General features: G+C 51.5%; 1 protein-coding gene across 3 annotated transcripts in view; it reads right to left on the reverse strand.

Moving 5' to 3' along the window:
• Positions 1–24,179, reverse strand: part of hth (homothorax) — a 286,555-nt gene that overhangs the window by 11,399 nt on the left and 250,977 nt on the right. For all 3 annotated transcript variants that reach the window (XM_046610599.2, XM_046610598.2, XM_046610600.2), the window contains one exon: positions 3,054–3,112. In XM_046610599.2, the coding sequence (XP_046466555.1) occupies positions 3,054–3,112 (59 nt within the window). The remainder of the gene's footprint in view (positions 1–3,053; positions 3,113–24,179) is intronic.

Genomic DNA, 24,179 nt, shown 5'->3' on the forward strand with positions numbered 1-24,179 from the left:
AACTGCCTGCGAGGCATACGCTCGGGGTAATTTTACGAGAATACCACGCGACCTCCACCCCCGCCCCGTATACGTCTTATTGCCTGTCATGGCGCCGTTCGCACAAAACATCGGGCCAAGTGTACGCGCGCGGCCGCGGCAAAGTCTCAGCTTTACGACACTTTCGGGCGAGCTGTTACGTTTTTACAACGTCGTTCTGAAAACGCGGAGGGGTGTATCTACCCGGCTGTGCTCGAGTTCCCCGTTCCACCTCCGGCGATTCCTCGCGATATTGTCAGAAGGGCGTAAGGTCGGCTCGGCGGGAATCCGAGAGATCCAAATATATGAACGTCTGGCCGCGTGACGGGGTTGATTTTCGCGTATCGCTGAAATAAGCTGATCCGACGAAGTCGATACTCGAAAAGAAGTTTAGGCACCTTTTGAACGTAGGTGATTATACCGATGCGCGGAAGGTTGGATTTTCGCAACTTACGACTGAGACGGTGACTCGCGCCGTTATCGTTCTCGTCGAGGAGACACGCGCCGATACGAAGTTAATAGAATCCTAAACAAGGGACTACTTCCTCCCTCGTAAAATGATGCACCGAGAGTTTATAGTTTGCGGTTATGCGTTCCTTTCCCCCTGAGCCAGCGCGTTGGGGCGCGTGATTGAAATGATTTTGAAAATAGAGACGGCACGAAAATCGCGCGATATTTTGGCCGTCGGAGAGCGGTGGAGAAGCTCGGGAAAGTGGAAAGAGATAGATTATATTAGATTAGATTTATTAGAGGCTAGGGATCCAGAAGTCAATGACTAGAGTTCCCGTATAGCTTAAGCATTATGCAAAATATACATACCAAGGTGATTATTTACATATGGTAGTAGATAAAATCTACTCGCATTATATCGCATTGTACAAAGCTTAATATTATAACAATCTTATTAGTATTCAGACTAATGAAGTATACAAAAAGAAAACAAAGCAAGTATTAGTATGATAAAAAAAGAGAAAAAATAACAAAGAAGGGCGCAAACAAAATTAGTGACCAATAACTAGCCTAGGCTACACACCAATGGTGTTACTTGCAACCCTTTATCAGATTTAAATTTACTAAACAAATGGGCAAACAGATGCTGCCTAAAGCAAGGGCGTTCGTACATGTTCCTAACGCGGATCGGGAGTTTGTTCCACTTTTCGGCGCACGAGACAAAACGCGAATCACGAAAATAATTCAGACTTGCCTTAGAAATTACAAGATCAAGATGCGTCGCGCGCTTCGTTCCAGGACGATAGAAAGAGAGAGGGAGAGGGAGAGTGGAGGGGTTGGACTGATCAGGATTGACTCCGGGATGATAATCTGGCGGACACGGATTTCCACTTTGCTCTTGGCGAAGGTATAACGCGACGTCGTCGTCTCGACGCGCCTCAGCTGCCGAATCCCTCCGCCGCCGAGTGAGAGAGGCGGGCGATAATTTTAGCAATTTTTCAATCGGCGTTCGCCGAAATTCCGTAGCTGCGAGGCCGGGGGCGGAAAGCTACTTGCGCTAAACCGCCCCTAAAGCCTGGTTTCGGTAAAACAAACAACCCGTAACTCAGTGAGTGTTTATGAGAACGAAGAGGTGGACGGGGAGGGTCGGCAGAGTCGTAAAAGTGCGCGAAATGTCGGCCCGCGTTTGGACCCGGAACCCTCGCCGCCGCTGTTTCGCCGCTGAGAGTTTTCTTAAGAGCCGTAGTTTTCCCGATGAGAGTAAGAGCGGGGGCGCGGGGGCGAAACTCGGCCGGAAAGGTTTCCCGGGACAGCCGCATGTTCCCGGATCGTAAAACCCAGTCTGATCACCGCTACCAATTATCCCGCCGTTATCCAAGCGTTATCCGGACGTTATCCTGGCGTTATCCACCCGTCTCCGCACCCCTCACCACTCGCCCCTTTATTCCCGAACCCTTCAACCCGACGGCCAACCATCCCCCTCCTCTCTGTTCGCCCCCCTTCTTGTTGTCTCTCGTTCTGCTGTATCCGACGGGGCGATTCTCACCTCCTGAAGAGCGTTGCTTCGGATTCGGAGATAAGAAATTAACTAAATTCACGCCCGTTTGAAATCAAGATTCAACCGCCCGGGAGGCCACCCGGGAATATCAAGTTAGATTTTAAATTGTCGGAAAGTAAATTTATCTTTATAACTCTCTCGAGATACTCGTCCAATTCATTCTAGTAGCCAATAAAACCATGAAACTCGACATCAGCGCCGTGTTTTAACGACAATTACGAGGCAAAATATTCTAGAAATTGTGAGAAATGGTTTAATTTCGTATCGATATTTCAATCCGTTTCTAGTCTCGCCCCGCGACATATTTGGAACCTTAATATTCTCCCGCACGCGGGTATTTTCTACGGGAACGTCGAAGCGAACACGGAAACGAAATTAGTTGGAAACCTGTCCGACTAAAAGGTACGAATCGAGTATCTCCGGGCGGTAGCGTTTGGTCAGAGGTTGAGTGAAACATCGCGGTAGGTTTAAATAATTCATCGATTCAATTACGGGGCAGTGAAACAAAGGCGTTCGGTAAAATATCGGCTATTCGAACTGATTGATTTTATTAAGCGTTATCAAGTATGCTCAGAGCGCGATACGTAATTGAATTACAATTGTCGCTCTGGATTGTGGGATGATCAATTACGCACCGTCGGTCTACAACCAGTTTTGTATAATGCGATTAACCGCAACACAGCGATGTGAAACCCGATCCATATCTATGTCTACAAATTAAGTTCGAGAATAAGTTTTCAATTCGGATTCGAAAGACAGCCTGACTGCTGGTTAAACATCCTAAGTACACGCAAAACTGTCACTATTATTAATGAACCGCGCCCCCTGACTCACGCCGACTTCCTACGAAATTTACCGAAGCTAAGGTTTCAGGATCTCCCGGCTCGTTTTCTCCCGCGTTCTACGCGGATCACACGCGTGCAACGTAGCTCCGTTCACCACCGCGTGTGAGTACGTTCGTGTTTAGCGTGAGTCGAATGTAATCGTGTGTAATGGTCAAGCGATGACACAACCGGCTGCGACTTACCGGCTCTGTTGCTCTGGTCGATCATGGGTTGAACGATTCTACGTCTCGCATTGATAAACCTGAAACATAGAACGAAGGAAGTTGCGATTAGATAGGAAGGAGCAAATCATCGGCCAAACTGTTGCCTACCACACCTCGTATCCGCGGTTCACTCAGTAAAAACAGCGATATCCTCGGCTGCGGGAACAAAGACTCGAACATACTATATACACGATATATACGGTGTTGAGAAGAAGAAGGTTCGAGGCAGGATCATTAGCCCATTGGAGAGGCTTCCGAGCGAGCGCTTCCCAAACAATAGATTTGCGGTATGTTTTGGGGGCATAAGAGGCGGCGATGTGGACGGAGGACGAGGGACGGCGGGGGTGTACGTCAGTCGACGTCAGCGTCGCGGCTCCCTAATGGGCGCAGACGCCGGAAGTGATTGGGTTTCCGCTCGACTGGGTCCGGGCACCCTTGGCCGGATCGTCGGGGGTGAGGCGGGGGTGGTGGTGGTGGTGGTGGATGGAGGGCGTCGTACGCACCGGGTGAAATCGGGACTCGGGCAATCCGGGGAACGAGGATGGGAGCAGGAGAGGCGCAGCCCCCTTGTTTTGCAGCACATCTTTCTTGCTTAGTCTCACGCCTGGCTGACTCCCGGGAGAGTCTTATGAATAATAATTATTAAACTCTCGTCTATGTATACCATTATAGTACGAAACCCGTCGGGCAAGTTATAAGTCAGAGATGGTGAGTATAACGGGTTGATGCCTCGCGCGTTCCGCAGCTCGCCGTTAAGAACCTTCAGAACCAATCTAAGTTGACGGGTTCAAGAAACATACTTTGCCTATCGCTCGGGTATTAGTCGAACATCCCGGTGTTTTAATAGCTCGACCGTTTCACCGTTTCAACCCCTTCGTTAAGTCTGCGCTACGTTACCTGCCTCCATGTGCACACAATCTCGTGATCTCACCGCTGCGATAGTTGTGTTTAGGAGCATTCAAGTGATATTATCAGCTGTTTCAGCGGAACAGGTTTCAAGGAACAAATGGGCAGGTACTCGCTCGCTCTCTCTCTCTCTCTTAAAGAAGCCTGTGGCACCCGGATATACCTACGTGTATACATATATTTGTAAAACTGTTGTCGCGGTGGATGCGGAAGATGTGGGATGAGGCAGGGTAACCGCAGCGCGACTTTGAATCGAATTACAGGAGGAACAGAGAGGATATAACTTAGCCGCTCTGTGTCAAGGCCCCGGATATCGTTAGATGAAAGAGTATGCCGGCGCGCCCCGAGCCTCCCCGGTCGCTTTGCCTCTCAGTGCCTCGGCTTTCCCCTTTGGCGGTGTAGGCGGCATGTCGCAGCCAGCTGACTCCCGCCCCTGCCAGCCGCCCCCGTGGCTGAAATATCGCCCGAACAATGGCGCGCCATCCGAGCCACCCCAGCCCCCAACCCGCGGGCTGAGAGAAGCAGAGCGCAGAGAAACTCGGCAGCTCGGAAACCGTCGAGTCCGCCCTCCACCCCGGCTGTAACCAACAAGAGCTGGCGAGCCGGAGCTGGCTGATCCCCTCCCGGAAAACTTGTAGAAAAATTCGAAAAAGGGCTTTCCTCCAGCGGGGTTGGATTGGAATTTTTTCACCACCGACTCGAACGAGCCTTGTCTCCGTTTCTCCGCAGACTCTCGTCACTCGATAATCCGCGAGGTACATCCTCCTGCCCCGATATCACGACGGAACAACCGCAACAAATGACCCGAAATCGATACAGCTTTTGTTTCCGGAGGCGTTGCGCGGATTATCGCGACATAATGAAGAACCTACTCGAACTCCGGATGCAAAGCCTCTGGGGTTACGGAAGGTGGGGAGGGGAGGGGGAGGGGGAGGATGAGGATGGGCGCCGAGGTACGAGGTGAACGTATTGTTCTCTTAGCAGCCTGCCGCTTTCCTCGGCACCACGTTCACCCCTGCATGGATGACAAAACACTTTTCCAACACTCCATCCCTGGACGACGTCACCATGATTCGGAATTTCGGCTCGCGTTTTTAATGCAGTTTTCATTATGCGACGAACACCTTGTAATATTACACCGACGCATCGACGTCGCTGAATGCGTCGATAATTCGGTGAGGAAAACTTTCAGGTCAATAAAAAATTAATTTATATTTTTCATCCGTGTTCTCGAAGAACCTTTAAATGAATTCATAGAAGAAGACAAATGTTTTGATAAGTTGCTGGCGAAAAAAATCAGTGAGAAACAAACGACACTATACGTGCAATCGTAGTCGTTGATACTGTATATAATACCTAAGCGGCGATAGATTGCAGCGGTCTCAGATCCCGTTACATTTTTATGGGAGGCCTGGAGAGAGCGAAGCATATGATGGTACTCCATAAAATAGAAATTTATTGCAGGGTGCTTACTGCATGACCTTGTATTTCGCGGACTAGGCAGTGGATTCTTGTACGTGCATGCATACGTAGGTGGGCACGATTCGTGTGCGTGAATAACGCGTGAATTTGATCACGTGTCGCGTGGGAACCGTGATGCGGAAGACTTGGCGATATGCTCGCAATGACGCAAGCTGTGTTCGAATAAAAAAAAAAAAAAAAAAAAAAGACGGAGTGATAAAAAACAAAGCGCAAAAAAAAAAAGAAAAAAGATCGTGAGCCCGGAAACGAAGAAGAGAAAAGGAACGAAACAAAAAAACACGCTTAGTTGACGTTTTTTTCTGGTACAGTAAAAATTTGCATAACGTTAATTAGATAAAGATTCGTGTATCATAAAAAGGTACACATATACACATTTACACTGCGTAGAGTACAAAAAGTGTTGACAGTTGGTGCCCAGTGCTTTAACACTTGGAAATTTCGTATGAAAAAAGGAAAAGAAAAGAAAAAAAGTTAGCGAGTATCTAATGACAAATCAGTGACTGGACGATTTTGTTGAATTTTTATTATTCAACATCTAAGAATAGACTGATGACGTTTCTATTTGAGAAACATTAGGATAACTTTGAGAACATCAAGATGCCTTCAGCAAATCTGGAGAAAACGATGAGAATGATATCCACGTGAACGGCGCCGCAGTTTAAATCATTGATTTTAATCACCATTTTCTTTTCACAGCTCATCGAAATGCCTGATTTTCGGGGTAGAATTTCTGATAGGAACGCGGTACACGTACGTATAAATTTTTCATATCCGTAGAGCGTACGACGATAACTTACGTACCGAATGACGTCGCCTGATTTCGTCGGTGGGATTAATGCCGCAATGGAAGCCTCGGTCATAACACCGGCGCGTTGTTCCCGACGACTCAGGAATGCCGAGGATAACGATGATTACTGCCGCTCAGCGCGGTAATATTTACTCCTCGCGTAACCATTCGTAATTATCAAGAGAGGTTCCATTAGTTAACTGCAGTCAATATCCACCGCCCCGAGGCTCGCATCAAAACATCATTACTACCTCGGAAGCTGGGCGAACCGGGAACGCCGACTCGGCTGGTAGGTAGTGCTATTGGTAATCAATTTCACTGCTGCACGCCGGTAATGCAAAAGGTCTCGATGCTCCGCTCCGGGCTCGCCGAGCGACTGACTGCAATATAATGTCAAGCACCGTTGCGGAAAAGAGTCACGAAACGACTTTCTCGCCCGTTTTTTGCCTGAAAAATATTTTCCGCGTCGCCTTTCGCAGCCCCGTGTTTGGCCCGATACGACCGACGGAGAGTTATCGCACCCGCTGATACGCGGCTCGGGTTATCGCGCGTTAATTAGCAATTGCCAGGCTGATCGGATGGCAGAGAGTTGCTGCTGGTCGGAGCTCGTCGACGGATGTAGAAACCGATATCCGTCGACAGCTTTACGTGTGTCAACAAACCGATTTAACGCCGTACGCGTCACTGATAGTTACTGCCCACCCTTCCCTCGACTCACCTCAATCTCGTTATCCGCGCAAAATCCCGAGGTTGCGTTTAATTCGGGCAATGAAAACCACCCCAGAAATGTAAGGTTCGAAAAAGGATGTGGATGAAAATTGGTACGTGAAATCACTCGATGCAGAAATATTTATAAACTATCTGATCACAATTAGCACTGAATTACAATGAAGAATATTTTCAAAACAAAATGAAAAGAAATAATGGGGAGAAAAGAACGTACGCGCGACTCTTCTTCTTTTTCCACGGAGAGTTTTGGATAACGCGGATGTGACACATTCTTGTTCGCGAAACGCAGGGTGAGACGCGTTTGCATGCATCCATCGGTGTGATTAATGTTGCCGAACAAATTGTCTGGAAAAACATGTCCTATCCTCTTCGGGGGACGACGTCGTAGCGCCTGGGGAAACGGAGTGCGCACCGCCGGGGTGGCGGAAGCCCCGATGCACCCTTTATCTCGGTCCGCGCACCCTTATTTTCCTTACGCACCGAGTGTAACACGGGGTTTCGGCTTTGGCGTTGCGCGCACCGCGGCGGCTCGGCTTACATACATACATTACGCAGATGATATCTGGCTAATCCGATTTACTTCGACTTCGCTATCAACATTCAACCTCGCTCGTTCGCTCGCTTGGGTAATTATACAACGGATCTTCCCTACAGACCGAATACGTCCACCCTCGGGAGAGAGCCAGACCCGGTTAGGGGTTGATTGCGCTAAGCCGAATTAGTACCGCGCGGCGGTGCTTCGCACCGGCTATTTTGTTAATTGGCAGTCCGATCTTTACAAACCCATTCCACCCCTCGTCGGGCTCCATCTTTATCTACCGCCCCGAAACACGGCCGACTGTTTTTCCACCGATTAGTGCCTCCGGTCAGATTTGATTTTTTCAGATCCTAAAAAGCCAAATGCTTCCTCACCGTTGGATCAAAAAGTCGTCCCACCAAGGATACTCGCAACTATGAACAAAAACGAAAGCAAGGATCGGTGAAGTTCGTAAAGAACTGAGCAAATTGGTGAGGAACTCTCGCGTCGACCACGTTTCGAGGAACTCAAGGAGTCGGGCAAATAACTGTTGGCTATTCTTGCGGTATGAATCTACACGGCTGCTGTGGGAACGAACGAAGTCAGTGGCGCGCGTTGGGTTGTGGGTATAGAATCTGAGAGTTGAGAGGCGGGGGCGGTGCGCCCCGTCCTTCGCATAAAGCTGGGATTTTATTACGAGCGGATTCAAATTCCACACACGCGGTAGCGGGCAGCCGCCTTGCCCCCGTACCGCGAATATAAAAACTACACCCTCCCCGCGAGGCTGCCCATAAACCAGCGAAAAGCGTGGCTGGTTCGGTTCTCTTCGAGCCAAAGAGGGGTCCTCGTATTCTATTTGGCACGGATAAAAATTCCGATTTTTTATCGTTGACCTCTAAATCTCCGAGGCGAAACGACGAGCTGGTCTAGGGAACGAGGCGGGGGCGAGTCGTTGCGTGCGGCCGTGGAGACCGCGGGGTAAGAATATACAAGAGCGGGAATAAAAGGAGGATGAGAATGGCCGGGGAAGGGAAAAGACACGAGGAGGGCGAGATGCCGGGAGAGATTTCTCGCGTGGGACGGTCACGGAGCCGCTTTAGGGCCATCCGGCGGCCAAGTGGTCAATCTAGAGGACGCTTATCTCTGATGTATGCCTCCTTTTTAATCTAAATAACGCAGTTACGACTGCGAGACGGCCCCGGATGGCTCGAGGCGAAGCTCTTTCCGCGCTTTCACCTGCAGGCCTGCAGATTCCGGAAAGAAACGTTCGGCCGTTCCGCAATGCGTCAACCCCGGTGGTAATAACGCTGCGACCGGCGGCCCGCGGGCCAGGAACGGCAGTTTGTAACGGCGACAGCGGCTGCGACACCGGGACATATATATACTCGCGGGGTTGCCGGGTACCTACGCGGAAGCTGGAGTTTAAGAGACCGTTGCAAGCTGGCGCCTCTCCGCCGCCCCTTCGCCGAGGGCGGGAGAACTCGAAGCGGCGAATATCGCGCCTCCGCCCTCCGCTCGACGATGGGTCTGACCCCGGGTGTCGACGAGTTGGTGGCCGCCGACAATCAGGTCCGCACCCGGGCGAGATCGGCGACAGCTGCGCCGCCAATAACTTCTTCTCTTCGGGGTTCCTCCCGCCTCGCAGACCGTCGCGAGCCCTTTAAATTAACTGATAATATTGTGCGCCTGCCGGCCGGGACCAACTTCAACCCTGCCAACCCAAACCCTTCTCGCCAAACTCCCTGTGTAACCGGATTGCAACATTCGCTAATCGTCACTTTCTAGGCGCATTCATCACGCGGCATGTGCACCACCTTGAACTGCACACGCGGCTTAAGGCTGTTCGAAGGTCCCGTTTCGTACCTACAAATCTAAGCGAACGGATGCGGGTGAACGGAGAACGCTGACATTGGGAGTCGATGGTATTATGAGTTAACGTTTCGCAGTGACTGTCTGCAATGTTTCGATGTCACGAAACTTACCGACATTGATCAATTTGAATTCGTACCGCACTGAAATACCCGTACAGTTACGATCACTGTACGGATAATGGTCACCGATAGACCATGTTTGCAGGTTGGGAACACGGAGGCAATTTTAGTAACGCTTGATTTACAACATTTGTTATGGTACGCAATTCAACCACTTTTGCGTCTTGTGCCTTTACGATTTGTCTCGATGCTCAAACGATACAACCAGACCGTCAAACTACCATTCGTCCAATCAGTCTCCTTACACCACTGCACCGTCTTTTTATTCGATGCTGTAAGCTCGGGTTGATCAACCAGCAGAATCTTTCGCCGATCCCTCGATCGAAGTATCCGAACAAGGCTATGGTAGAATTTCGAACCATACCGATGTGAATAAATCTTTCGACACTGACTTGAGAACGCAGCCATGAATCTCGAAGGTCCATTGGTGCAGACGTGTAACGAATCGTAAATTCAGTTCGATTGAAATCCGCTAGTTGAGGACCTTGCGGGTACGAAGGCCAGACTACATCCAACCACCGAGACAATATCTAAAACTTATCGGAGTCTAACACCGCACGCGCGAAACTCTAATAATATCGTTTCTTATCAGTAGACGTAATGCGCGTCGTGGGTATTTCACGAGTTAACATTAATCCTTGTTCATGCTTATTGTACGTACAAACGTGCGGTACACGATCCGTACACTTGTGTGCTTACAGCGTCGTTCTATATCCGGAGTTCGGTGGAGGGTGGCGCAGGGTATGTATGGGAAGGTGTACGTGAGGTAACGCAATACCGTAAGATGATTATCTGGAAAACTAATTTCACGAGCGCGTGCTGCAGCGCGAATGAAAGCAGCAAGCGAGCGATCGTAGGAGGGGGCGCATTGTTCGCTGCATCAACCACCCGGATTATTAGCAACGCGACGCTATTTACACGTCACCGTATCTCGCAGGATGCGTTCTCGCGACCGAACGCAGTGACGGCGGTCGCTGCGGCGCTCCGCCTGAAACGAAAACGGGTCGTAAGTTGACCGTCGGGTTTCCGAGATATTTCCTTTTTTGTTATTTTGACCGTATATCGGGGCTCCGGCACTGGATGCCGTCCATGCCCTAACTTGCGTACCTATATTTCTCAACTTCTCGGCGGAACTGCCTTCGTTCACGCGAGCCGCATACGCGTATGTAATTCATACCGTGTAACGTGCTGCCGCTTGCTGCCGCTGGCGCAGAGACCACCCTTCGTGCAGGGCAGTGTGGGGGCCGAGAACGGCCGGTTCGGGAGCGTTATTTAGCGGCAATGTGTCGCGCATAGAAACGGCCCTAAAGCAGCCAATAAACGCCGTTACGCGGCCCGGGGCCCGGCCCTGCCGCCGGTTCGCCATCCACCTTCTTCGCCCCAACCCTCGACCGCCGCCAATTTCGTCAGATTTCGGGAAATTGTTGTTACGTCCGAAACGACGTCTGGCGTCGCGGACGGAATCAACAAACGACCCGGCGTCGCGCACCGCCCCCGCACCTCCGCCACCTGTTCCGAAAACCACCCCCGACCTTCGCCGGCAGGCCGCCCGAGAAACGGCCACGCGGCTCTATTAACTCCCTACGTGCTCGGCGACCGAACGACCGCCTTAATTCCAAGATAATGAAAATTACAAATAACCTATCCTACGCGCTGCTAAGGTTCTCCGTCAATCCGTCGAGACTCGACGCTGTGTTCTGTTTTACGTAACAAACTCCGGGAATATACTAACTGATTTCGCTACAGCGTAAAGTCGACCTTCGATTGATGCCGGAGGAATTTCATCCAGCACTGTTTTCCGCCGAACAGCCAAGCTGCGGCGTGAAGACGGAGGGAACAGGGGGGTTGTTATTGAGCATGAAGCTCCGAAGGCCATCTATCCCTACCCTCGCGGGCTCTATTAGCAAAGTGTGATGGAGTTTTGCGAGCGCGATTACACATAAATGAGTATTACCCTTTCCACGATGCAGCCCGACGCCGACGTCCCTTGAGACGCGGGGATCTTTCTCTCTCTCTCTGTTTCAAAGCAACCCTTTGCCGACGCCAACATCGACGCCCCTATTCTTCGCACTAAATCGTCCTTCTATCGGATTGCACGGTAGCGCGTTTGACGGAGTTTGACTCTCCGTTCTGGTCCCCACGACGCAGGAACCGAAGACAGAAAACTACCTCGCACCATCGGCGTTACCCGCATTGAACCACTGATCTTCGTCCAATTTTGATACCCACAGTAAGTGTGTGAACCGCGAAGCCGTTACACGCTTTTTGTAAACGCTTTTTTTTCCCACTAAAGCCGGAGCCCAAACTTCCTGCAAGGGTAAATTTGGCCTCGGAGCGAACGAACCTCGAGGAATCAGAAGTGGTCCTCCATCACTCATGAGCCACGAGCGCCATTGCTCAGCCGCGTGCTTAGTTTCCGGAACGTTGCGCGGTGTTCCCCCTTCTGGCATTCCTCTCGGGCTGTCCCTCTCGTGCCTCTGGGTTCGCGATTTCCCTCCACCCTCGCATCCGCGTCGACGGTGTGCGGCGGCTATTCCCATGTACCGTCCTTTCATTTTCCGAACACAAACGCAAACGAAGTAACGAAACACGACGACCGACGCGAGGTGAGGTGGAGGGTTTCGTCGGGGACCCTCGGGAGGACGGACACGGGTGTTGGGAGTCGAGACGCCGACCCGGGCGAGATAATCCTGGCTAATGATTGCCCGAACAATTACACTGGCCATGGGGCGGCAGAGAGGGTTAACGGGGATTGAGTGGACCAGGAAAACGGACGAAAAAGGGTGCGGTCCGTCGGGTCGGTCACCGTAATCGCTTGTTTTTTTTTTTTTTTTTTACCACCGCTTTCGGAGTTGCTGCATTCACGACTAAACCGTCATCCAGGATTCCAAGCTCTTCGTCCTCGTGTAGACTGTCAATCACGTAACTTTCATGCCCAAATTGCCCTGATCACGCAAAGCGTCAGATTTCGTTCGCACTAATCATCCCGTGGTGCTTGGGTCCTGTTTGCGCTTACTTCGATTCTCTGGATGAACGAGGGTCGATCCGAAAGGTACAGATCATCGGATTTAGACCCTGACGAGGTAGAGTTGTAAAGCCGGTACATTGTGTCGGTAAAAGGGTGAGTCAGGATCATAGGCTACTGGCGTCGAAGCGATTTGGAAACATGAGCGATAAGGACTTGGGTGTATATCGCGGGGTGCGTATAATCGAGGCGTTCGGAATTCGGTCGAATCGCGAGGTAGAAATACCAAGTTGACGCGACGGCAAGGGGGCAATGGCGAGGCGACGGTGGCTGCGGCGATGGCACACCTGTGGAGCAAATTTACGAAATGTTTACGAGCGTCTGAAGGGGCTTCCCCTGTCGACCCCCGTTCGCTCGCTTTGGCCCTTCGGGCGCACAATGCCACGTCATTCAGTATTATTACGTCGTCGCTATCACCATCCAGCGGAGGCGCCGGCATCGGCGTCGGGGCGCTTCGCGCAACCCTCTCACTCTCTCCCACTCTCTGTCTCTCCGTTCCTCTCTCGCTCCGGAGTTGGCGGACGCGCGGTTTGGCGCTGGATGCAGGAGAGTCGGTTCGCCCATCCCACCCCTCGCCACCCCGTCCGACACAAGGAGGCACCCACCTCCGGCCGCGTTATGAATGTGCCCAATTACATCTTAAAAGCTGTGCTCCATTAATTTTCACAGCTGCTGCCGGTTAATTGGGAGCCTAGCTTGATAATAAACCCAGAGTTTGCACCAGGGCCCAGTGCGTCGGGGGAGTGACTAGCTGCTGGCGTTGCTCGCTTCGCTAGCCTTGATCAACGTCTCGGCTCCCGCAGGAGCAAAAGAGTCCACGATGCGAGTCTTGCGAGGAGTAATATCGTCACGGGAAAACGCGTTGCACCTCGATTATCCGCTGCAGTCCTCGACCGTTGAACGGCTTCGACGTGTAACTTTGGATTCCGGAAGTCACCTTCGCCCCACTGAGTTTTACGCTCGCGTTACTTTAACCGCGTACCCACTTCTCCGTCGAGGGGTTGGCTTTTACGATCCTAGCAGATGGCACCGAGTGAATTTTACTCGCCGCGATACCGGCGTAGAGCGTCTCCTTCGACGGTTTGATGGCCGGTTGAGCGGGTCAGTTGAGGGAAACTCTAGCTGCAGATTATTTTTCCCGAGGGCAGGTCGGCCTCCCGGGTCACGACGAACCACCTCCGCCTCTCGGTCTCGGTTCGCGGAGTTGAGCCGCGTGACGTATAGGGTTGTCGGGCGTTGAGTCATGTGTCATTGGGCTGCTCTCAATCGCGTGAGCCTTCCGCCCTGCAGCGGGAATGCGGGGTGGACGAAGGGTGGAACGAGAACGACGGCGGGGATGTGGGGGCGGGGGTGGGGGGTGGGGGCAATGGCCCGTGAACCACCGCCGGAGCGTAATGACGCGGTCCTCCTTTCAAAGATTGCATCGCGCGGCAAAAGCTCGCATCCGCTTGCTTGCGCCTGAAATCGATATCGCCGCGGAGCCGTGCGAGACTCTCGTTTCCCCGTTTCTTCGTGCCAAAACTAAGAGTCGGCGACTCGATGAACCAGCGAAACATTCCCATGTGATACTTAAACGGGGTAACCTTGCGCGGATGTAAGGTGCGTTACGGTATAAAGGTGAAAGAGAGACGGAAAAGAAGATAATGAAAAATTGCAGGAAGAGGTACAGGGAAGAAGGGCTGAAGGGAAGCGAAGAAGGCGAGCTGTGCAGGAACCTTTTTATTGCGACCAACAGGAAATTACAAGAAAATATTCCCTGGTCCAATAAGAATGAAAGATGGCTGCGGGACCTGACTGAAATTAAGTACGGAAAGAAATACCTCGGGGGCGAATAGTAGGGGTGGGTATGCTGCGGGGTAGGTATAACCGAAGGAAATGAAGTAAAACAGAGAAGCGTTTTCTGGAAAGGGGGGGGCGGAGGGTGAGGGGATCTGGCAAAGGGGTGAGAGGGGCTCGAAGAAACGAGCAAAGAAGGGAAAATAATGGCAAAGGAAGAAAGTTTTAAAACAGTTTTGATTTGATTCCGCCTAGCTGCGAGTCGCTCGAGGATCTCGACGGGTCGCGGTGCCCCGGTGTATTTAAACTTATAAGAACCAATTTAAAAATGAAGGTGCAGATACGGAGAAACTCGAGAAGGGAAAAAGAAAAAGAGGTGGAGAGGGAGGAAAAGTCCTGGGAAAGCCGCGGCGGGTTGCGCCGCGCCGCCACCAAGTTAAATCTGAGAATCTTAGTTAAAAGAAGCAATTATAGAGAGCGGGAGACGGGGGGGCGGGGGGGGGGGGGGGGGGGGGGGGTGGAAACGAAAGAGAGAGGAGCGAGTCCACGAGGCAATAAAAAAGGAAGGCCGACCGGCAGCGAGGCCGCAACGACGACGACGACGACGACGACGAGGAGATATGAGTTCGCTGATAAGGGAAACTGATTGTCTCCAGGCCGGCCTCGTTAAGGGTCCCCGGTCCCTCGGGCGACGGTCCCTGATCCCCGGTGTTTTTCTTCTTCCCGAAAGCCGTAAAGCGTTCCACGGTTCGTCCCGCGACTCGAGGTGCCGGGGATCCGGAATGCGATAAAGCGATCGTAACGGCGGCGCGGAATCGCGTGCTTTACACGCATGGCACCGTCGATCGCCGGCGAGCGACCGCGAATGCGAGTCAAAAATCTCCTCCAGGCGAGGACCGACGGACCTTGCTGTGATCTTCAATTACCCGGGGTTCGTTGTTCATTTGCCTTATCGATTCCCCTCGCGTGCAGCCTCCGCGGGGCTCAAAATCACGGCGGGAGGTCCGCGCGAGCTAAATGTACCTATAATACATAAGCTCTCGAGAAATTTCCCATCGCGCAGCGTCTCCTCGCGTCGGCTCGATCCAAACATTCAACACGTGCATCGGCTCGGGGCGTTCGGTTACCGTCTGACGTATTGCCGGCACTTCGTCTCCTCGACGGTAAACACGTGAGGAAGAATCGCGGGAGACCCCCTTTTTTCGCTTTTTCACTTTTTCACCGTTTCACGGGTACCCCGCGCGTAGGTTTATATTTTTCCCCGGCGATGCTAATCCCGCGATTGCAAATATATGCATGCACGCGGGTCTGCGTCGCTCCGCGTCCGGACCGCCGGACCAGATAAAGCGAGCTTAACCCACCCGGCGAGCGGCGACGAGCCATCGGAACGCCACCGCGGCAGGCATCCATCACCCAGCGTGAGGGCGTCGAGACAAACTCTCTAATCGCGCCCCGTTTCGCTCTGATCCCGATCCTTTTGTCGGAACCCCGCAGCATCGACGCGACGCGACGCTCGCCGTCTCTGACGTGAATTACGTTTTTATGTCTCGATGGCGTGGGTCGAAATTCTCAATGGTTCAAAGTCGCGGTCGCATTTACCATTACGTCAAATCTCATCGAGTCCAATTTTTCGAGTTCTAAATTTTTATCCATTCGAACCCGTGATGAAAAATTGTGTAACACATTTGGAGAATTCGGTGCAGAAATTTAAAAAACTTGAATTCTTATCAGATTCTTTGTTATCCCGATGCCAAGTCGTGACTGTATGAAATTCAACATGACGGCAAATCTGCATTTTGATCATTCGTAACTTTGACCTGCACTCTTGTCTCGATATTTGTACCCCTGATAACTCGATACGTGAAACTGACGAGACAAAAAGACTATTAGGAAATTATTCAACCTCAATTACTGTCTGAGATGAAATTTTCAGGGATAAAGACTGAGGATTGCGTTAGGAAAAATTCCAAAGTGCCTCGTCTGCATGGATTCCGACAATTTTTTACGATGAGAAGTACAGACGGGCCATTCTAAAGTTTGAGAATAATCTTATGATTTCTCCCTATTTTCACATGAAATGGTCCGCACATGATTCAATACGTAGTGAAAAATTAGTTGGTTAGTTGGCTCTTGTTCATCTTGTTATACTGCTCGTACTGCGGATGAAAGTACGACGGTACGTAAATGGATTTCCACCCGTCATTTTCTTGATAAATCATTATCACCCGAAGATGCAGTGAATTCCGTAAACTTCTCATCGATTACCGCACGTTCAATAGACGGGCGTTGAGAGAACAAAGAAGGGCCTTCGCGTATTTTCGGCGTCCGTGTTTTCCAGCATTCCGCTCTATTTTGCCCAGTAGTTCGTCATCTCGGTGGTGTCGGGGTGGAATGAGAGGGTGGAGGTTGGAATCGGGTGAGGCGGTGTGTTTGCAGATCCTCTATCGGGCGCTCCAGCCCCCGGCCCCAATTCCCCACCCCGATCCCCGTCGCCCTCGGAGCCTCCGCCCGGGATGGTTTGGGGTAGAGGCAGGCGGCGCGAGGCTGATAAGAGAATTGCACTGTCAAGCCAGAATGATATATTTGACCAACATTTCCATATAACCCAGGCAGAGGCGTTCGCGTCACTCCCAGGTCTTATTCTCTTCTTCTTTTTCTTCTCTCCTCCGCGTGTTTTCCTCGTATACGATCCCCGGAGTTTCCCCCTCCCCCAGCCCACCGCTTTCAGTATACCGCATTCATTCGCAATTACCCGGTCGAGGTCAGCGAGCTTATCGACGGTGGGTGAAAAGAAAAAAAAAAAAAAAATCGATTTTCGAAGAACCCCTCGAAACGACCGTGTTTTCTCTCTTTGCTCACGATTCGACCCTCAGGTGAGAGGGATCCTCGCTAGCTTCTTGATGAATGGCCGTGAAAACGCCGAACGTTCGTATTACCCAAATGATCTCTGCTGACCCCGGGTCTTTTTATCGACATTTTGATACAAAATGGCTGCTCCCGACGGGAGGTCTCCGCGTAATCTCTCTCAATTCAAATTAACACACGCAAGGCTCGATGGGGGGTCCCCATCCTGCCACGGGGAACTCACGTGGTATGGAAGCGAGATAATATCGTCATATGTTCAATATTTTTTTCAATTTTTTGTCATCTACTCTTTTCCGACTATTTTCTTTATTTTCGGCCTTCTCTTTTTCCGTTCAGATTTTGTTTCTGCATTTTTTAAATTTTTTCTTTTTATTTCGTCGTCGCTTTTTTTATTTTATACCACGTATACGTACACGGAGCGGCTCACAGTCGCGAAACCGAGTTCACTTACATCCCGACTCCTTCCATCTCCCTCTACTGTCCGCTACTGTAAAAAGTCCATTCCGCGCGAGTAGTTTCGACAGGAATTTTGATGGAATAGAAGTAAAAGTCGGCTGGCAGTGCGCCAACTGCATCAGGAACGAGGGGGCAGCGGAGGAAAGAAATGCAGAATCAGGATGACTCCTCGAATCGGGTTTAAGCGAGGCGGCAGCGGCGACCGTGACTGTCGTGGGATAAATTGATTGTGTCAGACTGGGCAGCGATAAGTCTGTGATAATTACGTCATGTCCTCATCTCAGCCTCCGCCGATGCGCCTTCGGCCGATCGTAGGAACCTTGTTCCGATTCTGGTTTCGGTTCTCCCATCGCACGGATCCCGTCCGACCATGAAACAAGGGTTGTTTTATTTCGACGCTGGGCAACCCGATATCTCTTTAATTATCTAAATTGTATTGTTTCCCATCCGAGCCGGGTGTGACGTAGGTAAGTAAGTCGGCTGTCCGTTTGGCCCGTTCGCTTGTCTCTCCACCCCGCAGTGCAAGTCCCGCTAAAACCGCTCAGCCACCTCGTCTTAGTTTAGTCGTCTACTGAAAAGCGGGGAAAACTTCTCGAGCAGAGCGCCGCAGCTCGTATCTGTTCTCTTCCTATACCTTGTCTTTATCTCGCGGCTCGCTCGCTTCACCTTCGCCTTCTTCCCCCGTCCCTACTATTATTTATTTAATTATCAAGATGACTTCCAGTTATTTACGCCCTCTTTTCCCTATCTTTGTCTCTCCCTCTCTCTCTCTGTCTCTCTTCACCTCGACAACCTACGTCTTTTTTTTTAACGACTTTCAGAAGCTCTCATTGTTTCCCATCGATCGTGCGAGTGATGCAGAAAATGATTATACAGCTCCGTTCTCAACGCGATAAATATCCCTGAATCGTGAATTGGCGAACTTCGGACAATGCTAGAGCGATACCTACGCACACACGTGAGACGCGGTGAAAGCCTGAGCCAAACGCGATTGTCCGACAACCGCACGCTCGATTTACCGATTTCGAGCAGATAGCGGGTTGCACACATTGTCGCACATTGTTGCACGCTGTTGTTGCAGCGTCCGCGATTGTTCAGGACGTGCTGGGACGATCTGTCAAATGACTTCCTTCCGGTCGCTCTCCTAGCCGCTCTGAGCTGCGTACCGGCTGTGAATCGCGGACGCGTATCTTCCGTTTTTGGCCACCGCGATGCGTGCGGCAAATTCGCACGGAAATTTGCGGCCCTCGACTCGGTGCACGGGAGCGTCACTTCCTACACGCATAATCCCCCGGCACCCTTTAGCGCTATTGCCTGCCTCCACCGCCGACTTTAACACGTGTTTATTTCTCGCTCACCCCGCGAAACGGGCACAATGCGAGGCGTCCCTTTATTCCGGCACTCGCAAAGTACCCCAATGCGCGGGGCGCCCAAAGAAAGCAAACATGTCGAGCATATAATTGACCGTGGGGCGGGAGGCGACATCATCGCACTTCCGGCCGCGATTAGCGTTAGTTATTTTTATCGAATCGATGAGTCGTGAGTTGTCGATTTCTTTTTTGTTGTCTCGTTGAGTCGTTTTCTTTTTTTCTTTTTTTATTTTCTTCTAATTTTAATCGACGAAAATCACTCCAGTCACCGGACGCGTCGCCGCACTCCGCAGCACAGCGGAACCGTTAGCTGGTTATGGAAAACGAGAGACGACAGCCCGTGGTAAATCTGATCATCGAAGATGGATGGATAGAAAGAGAGAGGAAGAATATATAAGGAGGGACGGTTCACTCGCCTGGAACAAAGGTAAAAAAGGGCGCCTTGTTAGCACTTTGTTGAGATCGTCCTGCAGTAGGTACGCCTAATTGTAAGAAGAAAGAGGGAAGCGGCGGTGCGGAGTTGGAGGAGAAGATAGAGAACCGGAGGAGGAAAAAAGGTAAAAATCTGTACGAAGAAAGAAAGAAAGAAAGAAAGAAAGAAAGAAGCATAAAGTACCGGGGCTTAATTAAAGATCGGAAAGCGCCGGGCGGATAAAAAAAGATCCGGAGGTTTCTCTTACACGTATAATACATATGTATACGTATACCTGGTGCGTCCGGCTCTTCTCGTCGCTGATCAGAGGGTGATAGAACAAAATTTATTTTCTTAGCATCGTTCGAAGTGAGATTTGCGATGCAATATAAGCTTCGCGAAACGCTGCACACGTACGTTGTACCATCCGAAAAAAATCGCGCGACCAGGCAAGCGGCAGGAGAGCTCTTGCAGAGCCTTTGGTAACTCATCCTCATTCCGGCGCGGTGCGTTTCGCATGAGGCGAGCGCTTTTGTGCATCCGAGGTCTCGAGTATCTCATCCGTATTTCGTTGCGAATTTATCGCGCCTCCGAAAAAATATGAAAACTGGTTTGCACTCCTCCGACTGCACGGCTCCGCCATTCCCAAACCCTGCGCATTTGCGTCCGCGTGTATTTCGCGCATCAGGTGCGATTTCCGTGAACCAACGGCCGCTGAATAACTTCCCGTTTCGTCAATCACAGGTTAGCGTTGGATCCCAAAACGAAAGGGTCGCACGAATATCCATTCATCACGCTGTCGGCTGAGCAGCTCGCTGCTTTTTCACGTCGTTCACGTCCCCTCTGTTACACATATGACGCTTTATTCGGAGAATGGAGACGCTATCGGCCGTCGGCGAGCTCATTTTGGAAGAAAGGTGAAGGACAGGCAGACGTCGCGACAAGATTATGTCCATTTTTGACTAATTCTCCACGCCTGTCAGTCGCTCGTTCCTATTATTGCAACTGTGTGATACCTGCTTTGGGCCTTAGGTACGGGGCCTTACAGCCAACGACTCTGAGATAAAGCCAGCGGTCTTTAATGCCGGGTATAACTCACCCGAGTACAACGTTTATACGTTTTCAAGTTTTATTTCACAGGTCGTTCCTCGAAACAAAGATCGCTTGCGTTACAGTCATCACCGCGAGGATCATTAATAACGAATGGTATCAAACGCACCTCCGCAACTGGAGCGACGGCGCGCAGGCGTCCTCGTTATTTAAAATTAATAATAAGGCGATGGTTGAGCCGACCGAAGATCGTCGGTAGATTCGAATCGTTATAACGACGGTAGTAGCTACCGGTTGAAGCATTCCACCGCACGGTTTCCGAATGCAGCGAGAATCGTTGTATCCACAACAGGTTTCCGATGACATCATCTTCCTCCTTACACCGTTACATTTTTCGACGATTCGAGAAGCGAGTACCAGCTCGTACAGCGGTGGGTGGGAGTGGTCACGCGAAACGGTTGTTCGTAATACAAAATGACGCGGCTCGAGCCGCGGATGAGGATCGTTTGCCGTCGGTGATGCGTCGAGAGGTGCACAGGTCACATTCCTCCCGGCATTATTTCCCGCGGGCCCAACAAAAGCCCCCGCGTCTCAAAAGAGCTGCGGCCCTCCTTCGGGGGCCTCGTTAATGGCATTCACCCTGACGCAGTGCCGCGGCTCTCGAAGCCTCCTCCGCCTAACGAGCCGCAGCCCGTAGAGCGCGGTTCCCCGGAGGGTCGCGAAGTCGCGACGATCGTCTCCGGGCCGCATGGCCGAGGAGAGAAAGACGAGCGCAGCGCCCACTCGGACGACTCGCCGGGACTCTCGGTGTCCTGCAGGAGCCGCGGGGGGTCGGCGTGATTTGTTACTGCCCCGGGAAGTCACACGGAGGCTGATATATTTCACAGCGGAGTGTTTCTGCGGCTGTTCCTTACGGGCACGGCGGCCTGGCCGCCAGCGAGAGCCACATTGTGCCACATGCCCTCGAAGCTCGGCAGCCCTAACGCGATGCTGCTACATCCTATTTACATGATAAAGGAAGAAGCCGGGCCCCCTTCACCCCCTCGAATCTTGACGAGGCGCCCCGCGAGGATCCCGTCCAGTGTAAACACGGTTCGTCATTATCGCTGGGACGGCGATATTTCACGCGTTCCGAAGTTCCTCGGAAGCCGTAGGTGAACCTTAGGTTCGGGTTCCGTATGTGTTCCGATATGGACCACGGAAAATTCTCCCTTTCGCCGCGATTTTTTCGGTATCGCGGAATTGCGTGCGGCGAATTATACGGGAGTGCAGCGTCGATCTGCGTCCGAAGTCGCATACTCGGAGCTTTTTAGTGCCTTTATCCTGGCCGCCAGGGTATCGCGGATCTCGCGCCGTATGTTTGCGACTTTATGCCTTGCCAAGGCTAACCTCAGGCTGAACGTCCTCCACCTCCCCCCGTCTTTTTCTTCTTCTTCTTCTTCTTCTGCTTCTTCTTCTTCGCCATCATCTTAACTTACAATTCCTCGCTCCGACCCCGTCGAGCAGCTTGCTTGAGACGTCGACGTCGTGTACTCGCTTATCTCTTTGACGGTGCTGCAGCGAGCAGGATAGTTGTGTTATTCCTCTTTCTCTTCGTCAATTTTTCACTCATACCTCCCGCCGGTGAATTTACATTCTTCGTTAATCGTCTCATCGCGTACCGCGTTTCGATCCGTTTCGCACCGTTGAATTGAAAATTTATTCTGCACTCGCGGGGTGTCAATTTCACCGGTAACGAGTGACCCCGAGGATCGATTCACCCGGAGCCAGGGAGTGCATTAGCCTAATCTAACGGCACAAAGAAGTAATAAGCACGGAGCAGAGGAGACGCTGCTACCGAACCCCGGAATCCCCCCCATTCCTCGCAACGGAATGGGCTATCCGCTGCCTCGAGGACTAATGCATCGCACAATGGATCAATTACATACATTAGTAGCTCCATCCGCGGACCTCGCTCTCGCTGCCGGGCGACGCGACCACCCCCGCTTTTTCTCCCTCCCCCCTCCAGCCCCTCTCTATCTATCTCCATTGCGAGATATCGATATCTGCAGTGAAAATCCCATGACTCGACGGAATTAAAGTTGAAACTTGGAGTTTTTAGCCGATCGTGAGTTTACCCGTCAGATGAGACAGTCGATGCAACGTCCGTCCAGCCGTAATTGCCGGTTCTTTCAAAAGCCAAAGTTCCGCCGTCAACGAGGCGCGTCTTTGACTATCCGTTACTTCCGGTCGGCGGTGCTAGGCTGCACGCTGTAGGATTGACCGCATGCGGCGCGGCACTATTTGCGACGGAATCGCGGCTATCGCAAATCGTCGACACGTCACCCTTACCGTGACTCAGAATAAAGGCCTGCGGCTTGCTTCCCTCGTTCTTGCATTTTTTTTTTTGTTTTATTTTCGTCGTTTTTATCCTCCTTCCCCACGGCTTTGCGCCGTCGAGTCGGCCTGCGGTTCACCGCAGTCGAGCCATTGACATATTTTGACTTCGCCGTTACGTTCGTTGGGCATATTTTTTCACCCTGCGGTCTAGCCGAGGCGTTCGTAATTAGGTATATCGTGTTTCGAGGGGTCAGCGCGTGGCTGTGCTTTTCGAATACGATTCCGTAGACGCTGAGTGCGGGTGCAGCTGGCCCGGAGGGTTGAGCCAATAATCGTTGGTGATTAATCAATAGTCAAATTAGACACTTAGATTGCGGCTACGAGTCGGGAAAACCGAGAGTTTCTCAAGGGGGAAATAAAAAAGGGTGCACGAATAGTTTAAACTCGCAGGTTGCGGTCAGACCGGTGATATCTCGATAATTTCTTAGGTAATTTGAGAAATCCGCTGCGGAAACTTGCGGGAAACGGTTGGTGAGGTTCGGCGTAGAAGAGCCGCCGCAGCCCTTCTTGTCGACTAGGTTCACTGCAGGATTCGTATCCTGCTGGGTAACTAATTGCTTTGATAGACCGGACAAGATTATCAAATTATTTGTTCGACCGATTTGAATCTCTCCCTCTCGCTTACTCTCTCCGCCGTCCGAGATTCTCCCGAGATACCTGACTCTGGGCAGCCATCTTTATTCCTCCCTCCACCGCCGCCCCCCGCCGCCCCATCACCATCGGCTTTTTAATACCCATTAAAGCATTTTGACTCGCGCATGGAAATAAAACGGAAGATTTAGTAGGGACGAGGACCGAGGGCCGGACGAGTAGGAAAAAGAAAATGGTAAAAGAAGGAGAGAGGAGAATAGAGAATAAAAAGGCTGCGCTTCAAAGTAACCCTTTACGACTCGACGTCGGACCCCAAAGCCTTTGTAACCTTCGCGTGGGCGGAGCAGCCGTTGCAGGTTAAAGACGACGACGACGACGACGACGACGTCTATCGTCTTGAACCGCTCGGTCTTCGAGGACCTCCAGAAGTGGCTGATGCCCTTAGAAATTCGAGTACCCTGTCGAAACTCGCGGGCGAACGTCCCAGCGCGTCGCATCCTAAGGGGGGTATTCAAAAAATCCACCGGCGAACGCAGGATTAGATATGTAAGCGGGTTCCTTCGTGCATCCGTGACGGCGGCGCAGAATGACGTGGAACAAAGTCGCCGGGCGAGTTCGCTCATCGCGGTCCCATTATCTCGGGGAGTTGATTATGATTGCATGACCGTGGAATTGCTCGAGCATTAAGCGCGGGATGTGGAGACCCGACTAGAACCGGGAACCGCGGAGCTTGCATGACTTCATGAGTTTCCAACAATCGTAACTAGCT

This window comes from Neodiprion pinetum, chromosome 2 (genome assembly GCF_021155775.2).
Source record: "Neodiprion pinetum isolate iyNeoPine1 chromosome 2, iyNeoPine1.2, whole genome shotgun sequence".
Lineage (NCBI taxonomy): Eukaryota > Metazoa > Arthropoda > Insecta > Hymenoptera > Diprionidae > Neodiprion > Neodiprion pinetum.